Source organism: Neovison vison, chromosome 11 (genome assembly GCF_020171115.1).
Source record: "Neovison vison isolate M4711 chromosome 11, ASM_NN_V1, whole genome shotgun sequence".
In the NCBI taxonomy this organism is placed as follows: domain Eukaryota; kingdom Metazoa; phylum Chordata; class Mammalia; order Carnivora; family Mustelidae; genus Neogale; species Neogale vison.
The window spans coordinates 85441764-85455100 of NC_058101.1; the positions used below are offsets into that span (position 1 = coordinate 85441764).

A 13337-nucleotide genomic window follows, 5' to 3' on the forward strand; every position below is an offset into this window, starting at 1 on the left:
TGGTAACAGTCAGCTTGCAGGCCCCAAAATATGGCTAAGCATAAGTGAGTCACATTCAATTAGCAGCTAGTTATGGCTGGACAGAAAAGTGGGTTAAACCTCATTTGTGGCTAGTGTTCTCCCAAACTGCTGCTAGCCTTCAAAGTAATTATAACCTAGAATTACAGTGGCCATTATGAGGCATGTTCCAATAAGGTAAGATCATGTAAGAAGTGCTTTAAAAGCGAGGACTCTCAAATCAAAGAAACAGAATGGAATACCTATTTTAACTGGCATACAAAAAACCTCTGAAAGTCTTCAAAATTCCAAAATACCTTCAATAAAAGATGTGTTCAAAAAGCTAATGAAAAACTCAAGTTTAAAAGGCACTTAAAAACTAACAAGCAAACAAAAACATAAAGCTGATGTAAATCTTACTGCTTCCCTCTATCCTCTATTTGAGTACTCTAGTAATCCTCTGTCTGAATTCCCTTTATATGACTGTAAGCAAAAAGTCTGCCAAGTTAATGGCCTTACAGACACTACACGTCAACTCTTGAAGAAGGGCTCGTTGCTGTTGGGGATCTCCCAAAATTGATGGGACTCTAAGGGATTTTCTGGTAAACTGCTGTTATTCTCAAACAACCAAGGGGAAACTAAAGTTAAAAATAATGAAAAACCTAGCCAAATTCTGGTAAATACCAGAGGTACAGATGGGATCCTGAAAAAACTGGTGGAAGCCAGCTAAGAGTGAGGATTCTTGCCAGAGTCAGCTCTCCTAGATCTCTGCCTATAGTGCCCAGTAGAAGGAGGTAAACAAAATATCTTATGCATCCTCTTTGGGGACACATCTTCAGTCCAAGGGGTTATTCAATACTGCCAGAAATATTTACTATTTTTCCCAGCTAAAACTACAAAGTAGCTCTGTGGTCAGAAATTGGCTAAATTGCAGAGCGTAGAAGTTTTTTTGTGTTTTTTTGTTTTTTGTTTTTTAAGCTGTCTACCCTAAGCTAAAATAAAACTATGACTCCAGAAGGAAAGAAAAACCTTCTAAAGCCCTTGTAAAAGGATTTATGGGTGAATCAACCTATGATGTCATTTAAGTTGCAACCCAATTCTTTGAGGAATTGAGAGCAACCATCTTTATCTTACAAATCTTTGCAAAACTAAAACTCCAGCTTTAGAACAGTTGAAAGTTCATCTACTCTTTTTTACCAAGAATCCCAAAGCATCCAAGATCCCAAAGCATCTCCTATTTATCTTAGAAAGCTTATAAATTGTATTCTTCACTGTGCCTTTGAGATGTAAATGTTAATGTACGAACTTTGGGAAGGTAATCCTTACCAGAAAAAAAAAAAAAAAATGAGGGGAAGAAGGTCATTTAGAATTTGCACTAATGGGAAATCTTGAGTATACAGAAGGTATAATGTCCCTCTTCTTTTTAAGATTTCTTCCTTTCTTTTAGAGAGGGAGGCAGAGGAGAAAGTCTGGGAGAGTAAGAGGGAAAGAATCTCAAGCAGACTCTACACGCAACATGAGGCCTGACACAGGGCTCAATCTTACAACCCTGAGATCATGACCTGAACTAAAAACCAAGAGTCGGTTTCTAAACCAACTGAGCCACCCAGGTGTCTCAATGTCTCTCTTTCTAAATATTTCTGTAAGCGTGTATGTGTGTGTGTGTGTGTGTGTGTGTGTGTATGTCTCTGTCTGTGTAGATGTATATATACATATATACACATATTTATGTAAGAGTATTTATATATGTATATATATCTATGTGTTATATATGTTATATATGTTTATATATTTTATATATATTATGTACAACATATTTTATATATAATGTATGTTATATATAAAATATATTATATATTATATATATAATAATATATATTAAAATTAATTTTAATAATACCATCTGGCCGTAGAAACTTCTACCACCTTTACCACCAGATGGTATTACTAAAATTAATTTGTGGAAGAGCAATATTTAATTGGCTTAAAAATATGAACTTATATAAATTTAATATTCATAAAACTTCTCAAAAATATAATGCAAACTAACCCAAATGCTTTTTGGGTTCATGTAATCTGGGAAAATACTCAATATTAAAGCTAATTCAACTTTTTTGTCCTAATTAAAATATACATGTCGTTAGAGTTTTCAGCATTGACTATAATGCAGTCATATAACTTTTATTTTACCTGGATTTATTAATCAAATAAAGTTTATGCTATCCCTGTTATAAAATTTGTCAGCAATAAAAATAACTTGTCATTTTGAAATTTTCATAAGTAATTCAAATATAATTGTTAACAACAATAAATAAATATTAGTATATGAAGTTTTAGGTAAACTTTTTAGTTTCCTCAAATCTTTTTGGTAAACTAAAGCCTTAAAGTTTTGCTAGGTTATGTTAAGTGATGAGTCAAGTTATATCCATTGAATATCCAGATCATTTCCAAATAAAATGAAATATTGAAACATGTTATTGAACATAAGCTTATGTACTTTTAGCTTCCTTTTATAGAGAACTAAAGATAGTCCAAGAAAGTACATGTTTCTAGATATTATAAAAAAATTTTATAGGTGTGCCAATCCACAGAATGCTAACATAAAAGACAGTTTATAATTGCTTACTTCTTAGCTTTTGTTAGAAATCAAAGGCTTCTAAGGGTGAAAAATTCTAATATGTGTAACTAAAAGCACTAAGGATATTGAGGAAAAGGAATTTTATGTATGATCAACCCTGCCTAAGATCAGAATGAATTTAATTAAACAAATGAGTCCTAATATCAAAGTAAACTGGTGCAAAATCAGAATTTTGTTTCCTATCTGTTAAAAGGACAAAATTTTCTTGGTCCATTGGTCTGCTCTCACTGGAGATTATAAAAGGATTTCCTTACCTTTCAAAGTAATATACCTAAAAAGCAAGAATTCTGTTTCATCAAAATAATTTCCTGTGTTGTTTTTATCAAATCTTTGATTACTGAAGCCTAGGACTCTCAATATTAAAAGAATTAAGTTTTACTCAGAACCACGAAGCTTCTATATTTGCCTATGAAGTCTTTTTTTTTTTTTAAGATTTTATTTATTTATTTGACAGAGAGAGATCACAAGTAGGCAGAGAGGCAGGCAGAGAGAGAGAGAGGAGGAAGCAGGCTCCCTGCTGAGCAGAAAGCCCTATGCGAGACTCAATCCCAGGACCCTGAGATCATGACCTGAGCCGAAGGCAACGGCTTAACCCACTGAGACACCCAGGCACCCTGCCTATGAAGTCTTTAATTGTCACTGTGGTTAAATAGATAACTGAATATTGTTTCATAGTGATTTATGGTCTTAAATGCCCATAGTGACTTATGATCTTAAAGTCTTTTGATATTTTTTGACAACCTTCCTAAAAAACAAATTCTAAATGAAGTTTTTTTGACTTGAATTAACTTTGATTTTAAGAGGGTCCCTGAAACATCTCAAAACATTTGGTCTTTCTCCTTATAAAAATATTAAGTCATTAAAGATAATTAAGTTTTTTTGATATTTTAAATTATGTGGAAAACATTGTCAAATAAATAATACGAAGGCATTTTTATGTTGTATGGGGATAAGTTATAAGTGTTCCAGAAATAGTGTAGAATTCCTGAAAATCTGATATGTTGTGGCACAGTGTTTTCAGTCATAATTCCAGTTATTATCTTAAAATGATATGTAACATTTTACACACATTTCCTTGCAAATTGTAGTGAAATCTCATCAGATTTTTAACTGTGGCTATTTTTAAGTCTTTTGTCATTTATAGGCAGTTGTTTCATTCTGATATTTGGCAAAAATGTTTCATCTTCAAGAAGACTCATGGAAAATACTCCAAAATACAGGTTTCTGATAATTTTAAAATAAAAACAAAACAAGGGATGCCTGAGTGGCTTAGTCCATTAAGCACTGCCTTTGGCTCAGGTAATGATCCCAGGTTCCTGGGATGGAGCACTCTCCACCAGAGTCCCTGCTCAGTGGGGAACTTGCTTCTCCCTCTCCCTCTGCCTGCTGCTCCCTCCATTTGTGCTCTCTCTCTCTCTGTCAAACAAATAAATAATAAATAAATATTTTTAAACAGAACAAAACAAAACTAAATGGAGTAAGAATTTCCTGAGCTAATAAAAAAAATGGATACAAGTAGAACAAGCATTAATTACATACGACTAACTGAACTAAGGAGGATGATTATAATTTTATTTGACTTTTGTTTAAAACACTGCTGGTTTTTAATGTTTTGTTTTACCAGATGTAAGGAACTTTTTTTTTTCTTTTCTACTTTTATTTTTCTATTTGCTATGACTTATAGAAGATTGGTAAAGTATACCTTTGTAAACAAAGATAAAGCATTTGCTTTTTCTCCCTACCTGATCCCTCCAGAATTCAGAAACTATTTTTTCTGGTAATATAGTTATTTAATGGCAATATAGTTATTTGCACAAATTCAATGAGAATCCATTCTCCTTCAACAGGACAATTGGAAATACTGGTTATATTACCAGGACTTGATTGAAATGTCATATTTGAGAAAGATCTGTGTAGATTCACATATGATCGAACAATTTTAAGGAACTAAGGTTGATTTTATGGAGCCAAAATAGCCCCTTGGAAAAACTGACCTGGAACCTTGTTTCTAAGGATTCAGCAAGGTTCTTATAACCTTACTCAGTCACTATTTTTATTACACTTACATAAGAAATTATAAATAGTGACTTTTGTAAATAATGCAAACAAATTAGTTTTACTACAATTATCTTTTTTAAATGGGAGTAATTGTAGAAAGAATTATGTTTGTACCTTTTTAGATACTGGATCCTAAATCTGTTAATTGTCTTTCATGTTTTGTTACATACCTATACATTGGACTAGATCCTGAATTCCAGCTTTCTCTAATATCTGACCACACTCACCAAAGTAACATTTACAATTTTCTCTCATCCCTCTGATTTGGAATTGCTAAGAACAAAGATGTCCCTTCAATTTCCTTGGAAAAGACTGTACCATGTCCTTCTCACTACTCAGATGGCAGCCAAATTCCAGGGACTTGTGGAATAACATCTCACAGTTAGAGAAACCTCCACTTGAGATCTGTTCCTGTACAAATGCTGGAAACCTCCAAGTCAAACTGACTAGAAAGAGAAGTAGCAGACATCAAGGCAGGTATCTTCTTCCTAAGGTGCCAGATCAAGACTTCACACTCTAACTAAACATAAAACCCTCTCTTCTCTTTCTTTCTTACCTTTACTGTGGCATTTGCCTGGAAAGATAATGCCATCATCAGTATCTCTCACACCATTGTTAAGGGAGGGAAATTTTAAAAATTAAATCGTCTGATGTGTGTTGGGCTTAGCTTAAAGTGGAGGGGATACTGGTGTCAGAGAAAGTTATCCTTCTTTTCATAATTACATAACATTAATTAATTCCTTTACCTAGCAAAAAGGGAAAAAAAAACAGGTAATGGGCTTTTTTTCACAGAAAAATCATAAAATGCAAATAATATAAATCGTTAGCCATTTAGAACACTGTGATTAAATAGCTAAATTTGAAATACAAATATAGAAGATAGTAATCTAAATTGTGCCCCAAATTTCACATTCACCATTAGTAAGAAATTTCTGTTTCCTTTTTAAAAGATATTTATTTGAGGCGGGGGCGGGGTCAGGGAGAAGTAGAAGGGAACGGAGAAAGAATCTCAAGCAGACTCTGCACTGAGCACAGAGCTCAATGTGAGGCTTTATCTCAGGACCCTGAGATCATGACCTGAGCCCAAACTGAGTGAGATGCTTAACTGACTGAGCCTCCCAGGCACCCCAAGAAATTTCTGTTTATTAACAGATTTGAAAAATTATTAGCTTACCTAGATAATTTCCTTAAAATGTATAAGGCTGTTATTAAATCATTTATTTTGTTTTACGGATATATGCAATTTAAGTGAAAAACTATAGGATAGACTTTAAAATATTTTAATTTTAAATAATCTGTTTTTTCCAAATGCAAATTAAAACATCAATCTTTAGCTGCTATGAGAGCAAACTGGAATGATAAAGACATAAATACATGGTTATATCTGTAGATATTTTTTATTATTTGAGAAAGTAATTTGACTAAGAAACCTAAATGCAACCAACAATTAACTGAATAAATTGCTGATTAAAGCAAAATTACCTCTCGATAATCTCTATCTTAGCCCTCTTATATCACATTTCAACAATTAACATTGTTTGGAAAAGAGCATACAATGCTTAACCTTGATTATTGGATCCCAAAAGTGGTCAACGTATAGTAGAAATTCGATAGATCCCTGGAATGTTAGGTTTCAAAACAAATTCAGGCTCTGAGTTACCTCATCAGCATCCATCGCTGTCAGCTGCATAATCTTAGAGCCATCTCCAATGTTCTCCTCCACGGTAAGATCCAGCATGTCTGTTGGAAATACTGGCGGATTGTCATTGATATCCTGAAGTGTTATTTCAACCTACCAGGAGAGAAAGAAACAGAGGAATGTCCCACATGCCTGCAAGGTACCAGTTAAGACGTATACCAGGATCCCACTGGCCAGCTAAGCCTTCCAAAAGGAATCAGAACCTTTATATAACATCCAAATAACAGAAAATATCCTAAAGGAAGCTGTGAAATCTTCACAAAAACTATAAAATCCAAGTAAAAATCATTTGACTTATTGATAGTAACTGACTTTACAGAGGTGCCTTGGAGTTTATACAAGAAAAGGCCCACTGGTTAACTGTTGATTTAATCCCAGATTTGTGCACCATGGAAGAACTACCCAGACTTAGGACCACCTGCCATTCAACCATTAAATGTCACCAGACACACAAATGAGGGGGTGTAGAATTTCTTCATGAAATGTTTACATATTAGCAATGTCTGGGAGAAATAAAGACATTCACATTTAGTTTTAAGAGACTCTCACCATTTTCCCCTTTAAAGTGATCTCCCAATTCATGGGGGAAAATACGTGCATCTTCTTTTCTTTCTAGTTCCCCTCCTATCAGGACTTCTAAATGTGACTACAGCTAAACAATCATTCCTTTCAAATATACTGTTTATATAGACTGCAAATATTAACAGTTTTGTTTGAAAGATCTTAGTCAGTGTTATTTGTTTGCTTCTCTGCCTCAGAAAAATTGTTTAGAAGGAAGGGTTTGTGAAGTCTAAATATGAACTTCAAACCATGTGTTTTCTCTTTTGAGCTAGGTGCTAAAAACTGTATATCTGATGAGAAAAGGGAAGACAGCTGCTAATAAAATTGCAAGTTTCCCCAGTTGGGTCACAAAATTAAGTCATGGAGAAAAACCATCCAGCCATTTAGCTAGGATATAACTAAGACATTTTTCTCATGGGATGAAATGTCATATTTTATAGTTAAACTGTAAAAACTCCATCAGATCTCAGAGCAATGCAGACGAATATGAGGAAAGAGAAGAGAGTAAAAGAATTCTGTTTTCTTCTTTTCTGGGAGGAGGTGGAGTGGGGTTGAGGGGGAAGCAAGAGGTAGGACTGTCATTATTCTCTGACAGGGAATGAATGGGAACGATAACATAGCTAGACTAATAAATGGATGAGCAAATGATAAAAAGAAAAACCCAGAAAACAATATATAAAACTAAGTACTAAAGAATTATGATACCTCTAATTCCACCTCTTAATAGTAGGGAAGTGTGTGATAAAAAGTTAATCTTGGTTTTGAAGGTGCGAGCACAGACTTAGGAGTTCCTTAGAGCTAGGGAGAGACTTTGAGGAAAAGGATTTTATAAATCAGAATTCCAGGTCCTATAACCCAAAGTCAAACTTATAATCTCATCTCTGGAACATACTAAATGCATATGAAGTTTTCATGTAGGAGGAGCTTTGATATATATAGATATATATATTTTTCAAAAGCTTGAAAAATATGGATATAAGAATCAATGACCAATGGTCATCCAAAAGTATAACCATTAATGCTTTTAGAAATTAATAATTATCTTCATATTATAGATGCCTGCATTTTCATATATGTGTGCACAATTCTTAAAACATAGTAGAAAATTAAATGAAGAATAAGAGATAATGTATGGAAATACCTCATTATTCAACTCTGACATTTTAGCTTAATAGATTTTTTTCTCAATTCTAAATTGTCTTTCATCTGTAGTTTTATGATTAGGTCTAATTGGAAACCAACATGCCAACCTTGTTTATGCTCATGTGTGTGTGTGTGAAAGAGAGAGAAAGATATTTTATAAGTGTATTTGTGAGAGAATGTGAATATGAATGTGCCTGTTTATCAAAGTATATGAGTTGTGGAGTGTGTGTGTGTGTGTGTGTGTGTGTGTGTGTGTGTGTATGTGCTTAAGAAAGAACACTAGTTGAGATAAGGGAAATCCATATTGGCACCAATTAAATATGACATCAAAGATGCATTGGGAAACAGTACCATGCACTAGAAACATGCTGGGTATTCCAGAAAGTTACCTCATTAAAAATGGTGAGTGCATGAATTGAACAAGCCCCTTCTGTATTTTAGTAATTATAACAAAGTAACTAATATACTAAATGCTAGACATAGTTTTAGGTTATATGTGTGTGTACATACATACATATACATACACATACACACACTTTAAAAGTTCTCTAAAGAGCCCTATGAGGAAAATATCATTATGTTCCCAGTAGAGAAACTAGTTAACAAAAGTAAAGAGGTTAACTAATTGCCCAATGACACAGAGCTGGAAAGTAAGTTTTCTCTACTGCCATGCAAAACTGTCTCTCATGTCTAAGTGTGTATATTCAATAAACACAACGAATCATTTGAAAAATATGTCACAACCAAATGCACATATTATTTTTGTCTGAAAATCTGAATCACTTACATATGAACTAACTAGCCATATAATCGTGGGTCAGTCAATAAATCTCTCTCTGTCAGAATTTTTTTTAAGATTTTATTTATTTATTTGAGAGAGAGAGAATGAGAGAGAGAGAGAGAAAGAGAGAAAGCATGAGTGGGGAAAGTTCAGCAGGAGAAGCAGACTCCCTGTTGAGCAGGGAGCCCCATGTGGGACTTGATCCCAGGACTCCCAGTATCATGACCCAAGCCAAAGGCAATCGCTCAACCAACTGAGCCACCCAGGTGCCCCTCTCTGTCAGAATTTAAGAAAAAATAGAAATAATAGAAAAGAAGACTGTTCTATTGATTCTTAAATACAGCTCTAGAAGTCTCTGATCATGTATGCTCTGTGAGATTTTGGCTAATTTCATTATTTCAGGTATAGAAATAGTTTTCCTATTTTATTTTATTTAAACATTTTATTTATCTCTTTAAGAGAGTGAGAAAGAGCATGAGCTGGGGGATAGGCAGATGGAGATGGAGGGACAGATTCCCCGCTGAGCAGGAAGCTGGACCCCTGGCTTAATCCCAGGACCCTGGGATCATGACCTGAGCTGAAGGCAGACACTTACTTACCTAACTGTACCAGGTGCCCCTGAGCTTTCCTATTTTATTAGAAAGAATAAATTTAGTTTAATACTAATGAGTCCAAAACTAAACATTTCTGAATGTATCTATAGTCAACCAATTATAAAAACAGATTTAGAACATTTCATCATTGCATCTGCTATATGCAAATGTTATTTTTTGGATACCCCATGTCATTCATTTAATGTCAGGCCATCCTTTTTCCTAAAATCAGTGTCAGCTTACCAATTAAAAAGTTAAGAACTTCCTGTATCTTTCTTGGGGGACAGAAATATAGATATTTCTCTTAATTGCTCTGTATCTCTTTTTTATTCCACAATTCCTCAGATATCCTCAAAAACTATTTAGCATGACTTTTCTCAGTTCTCCCAATAGACCAGGGTAATGAATTATGTAGAAAAGGAGATATGAACTCCTTAGCACAGGTAGGTGTCATCCTGCAATCCCTTCACTTCTGCTCCTCTGTGCCATGTTTCTACCTACCAAGAATTTCAGGACCACGGACCCTGTTTGTGATGAGGTTCTCACTGATTCCAGTATTTATTCATTTAATATTTTAGAATCTATCACACAACAGGCATATATTAATCACTAAAGCTACAGAAGAAAATAAGATAGTTCTCATCCCTTGCAGGAAAGGAATGGGGTTTGATAATAGAAATATTGTCGACATCTTGATCTCAGAAAGTTTTTCTCCCACACCATGGATAATTCTTTGAATTGCCTTACGTTTTGCCCTTGCCAGTTACCACCTTCTAGATGACTCCAGAGCCTAACATATGCTTGGCTAGCTCTTAGATCTGCCACTAACCTAAAAGTCTTATTCCATTATAATGCTTTCTTCAGACTAAGATTTGATAAGGATTGTTTGCATATCATTTATCATAGTATATATGGTATCATATAAATATAAAACACAGGAGTGAAACATTAATAGTTTAGAAAAGATATCTGGAAACAAGAATTAAGACTTTATAATTTTTAAAGATTTCTTTCTGTACAAATGAGATCACTTTCATAATACAGACAAGGGCTATTAGTAGTTCGTTTTAAAATTCTAAGATTTTAAAATAGTCTACAATATTGTTCCTAAGCTAAGAAATGTATATGTTGAAAAATGCATTCTTCTCTTAAAGAGACAAATCAAAAACTACTGCACAGCTAAGTTTTTAGTCCTAGCACTGCCGCTCAGTGTTTTATGTTTATTTTTCAATTGTTTAGACTTGAAATAAAATAATTGCACTTAAATATTCATTTTTCAAAGTTAAAATAAAATAACCATCTTTCAAAATTAAAATAAAATAACACATTTTGTTCAGATTTTGTCCACATTTTGAACTCCAAAACTTTCTTCACAAGTGGATATATTTAAAATGAAAACAAAACAGAAACTGCCAACAGCTTCCATAATTTAAGTTTAGGGGGCATTTTCAAGGTATCTATTCTGAAAGTTTGTGAAAATTTACTCTTCAAGGTTAAAGAAACATTACATCATGAAGATAAGGCACTTGCACATTTATGCCACCTATCAAATATTGACCTTTGTGCTTAGGTAGTTGATGCTTCAAAAATATACATGGTTTCACCTGCTACAATTACAAGGGCAGTTGGTAACTTTGTGGTTGACTTACTCATAACAAAACATCAGCTGCAACTAATGGTTGAGCCATAGGGATTGTCCAATGCCACCACCTCTAAAGACCTGCAGAATAATGACTTTCTTGGCTGAGACGCCTGATCCCTAGGCAGTGAAACCCTGCTAAATGAATGATTATATTTAGAAACAAAAACATGATTGAGATTAAGGGGGCTAATGACCAATTAATTTAAAAACAGGCTGTCTTTTGTTGGTTTAATAAAGGTAAAATTTAAATTTAAAAAATGTGACTTTAAGTATTGTCACCAAACTTTTTATGCTGAAGGAAGAGTACTTGATATTCTGGCTGCTGAATCGTTAAATAGATATTTAAAAAGAAAAAATTTCATTATTTATAAACTGCGTAAATAGTTGCTATGAAATGAGTACAAAGCGTCTATGTCAACCTTTTTCTGTAATATGTAGTCTGTCATTTTATTCTGCAGTGAATCAAGAATGATATTATATCTTGGGGATTAATTTTTAATTTTTAAGTGAATAAATCAGCATACTCAATAAGTAATCATTAATTAGCAATATCAATTATCAGATCAGTCATACATGTAGCTCTAACTATAAAACATGACATATCACTGATTTAAATTGAAATTACAAAGGTAATATGTTATAGACAAGGTTAAGGAATTGACTAAAATATCAGGGTCCATTTTGAATTGATCCCCCAGTTAATAAATCAGTAATTTCATTGTGGTCACTTGATCAGCCACAATTAAAAGTATGTTCTTAATTCATAACATCTCTGCAAGCTAAATAAAGTGGTTCTTAGTGAATAAGGATGAACACATATCTAAAACATTTTTTTTTTAATTCAAACCTTCTTACAAACTACATAAAATGGTTCTTAATAAATAAGAATGAAAAATAACCCTTTTTTTTTTTCCTTTTGGGAACTATAGAGTTTATAGTACACTAAAAGCTCAGAAATGCATATATTTGCAGGTAGATGTATTAAAATTTGAGGAGGAACATTAAATATCATCAAGTCCATCTCTTTTATTTTACACAGAATCAAAATTAAGGCATTGAAATGTCAAGTCATTTATCTAAGAAAAGCAATGGTCAGCCTCCTGTCTCGAGCCCAGTGATTTTTTCCAGAGATCTGTGTGTGGAAAGAGCCAGAGCCAGAGCTAGAGTGCAAGCTGAATATCTTAGACCAAAGCTTCTAATCTGTGCATGAAGACAATGAGCTTTCAAACAAAATATGCATTTGATATCAATAAGAAAATGACTTTGAAGAAATTTAGATTTGATATCTACTCTACAAATACTATTTTATCTACAGTTTTTTTCATTTTTAAGTTTTTTCTTATTCACAATAAGGGCAAATAATCTGTGAAGGTTTGCTTTAACAATGCCACTGAAAACTACTAATCATTGAGTAGGGAAGTGGTAGGAATATATAACAAGTAAGGGAACTAGATAAATTCTCTATAGATATCAATAAAAGTTACTGCTTTAAAAATGTCTACAAAGAATTTGTTTCTTTTTCTTAAAAGATGCAATCATAAATATTCATTTTTCAGAAATGACTAAAATCTAAATGGTTGGTGAGATAGACATGAAGTACACAAAATCCTAAAACAGTAAAAGATGTATCAAGACATACAGTATGTGATTAGTTGCTTTTTTAGTGGCAAAAATACTTACATTATTGTCTTTTTACTTTTGTGAAACTGACACCCCCAAATTAAGTTTCTCAAGTAATATTATTAGCTAGACCACATAAACTGTGACAGAACATTACACCAAAAATGATGCTTAGAGTTCATACATATGGTTTCCAAAGATGTGACAATCCCATAAAGATTGTTTTTCAATACACCTTTTAACTAACAGTCCTGCCCAAAAAAAAAAAAAAAAAAATTTATTTCAACAACAGAATTTTGTTGCTCTGAGATCTTCAATAAATGTGTATATTACAGGAATTTGTCAGTGAGAATCTCTTCATGTTACCAAAGATCATTTATACTGTTCAGTGAATTAGTGCCTTTTAAACTCTGAGATTTTGATTTCCATTCTTACAACTTATGTATGCCCTAGCATATACTTTTTACCATAGAGAGATTTCCATTTTAAAAAACAAACCCAGGTTATTTTTGCATTTTTATCAGAGTCATAAGTTCAGCAAATTTAATACAGTAGATATGTTACTAGTATAAAAGAGTACATTGAGGGGCGCCTGGGTGGCTCAG

General features: G+C 33.2%; 1 protein-coding gene across 1 annotated transcript in view; it reads right to left on the reverse strand.

The window, feature by feature from the left end:
- FAT4 (FAT atypical cadherin 4) overlaps positions 1-13337 on the reverse strand; it is a 178769-nt gene that overhangs the window by 93830 nt on the left and 71602 nt on the right. Inside the window, exon 2 of the mRNA XM_044224026.1 lies at positions 6354-6485. Within this exon, the coding sequence (XP_044079961.1) occupies positions 6354-6485 (132 nt within the window). The remainder of the gene's footprint in view (positions 1-6353; positions 6486-13337) is intronic.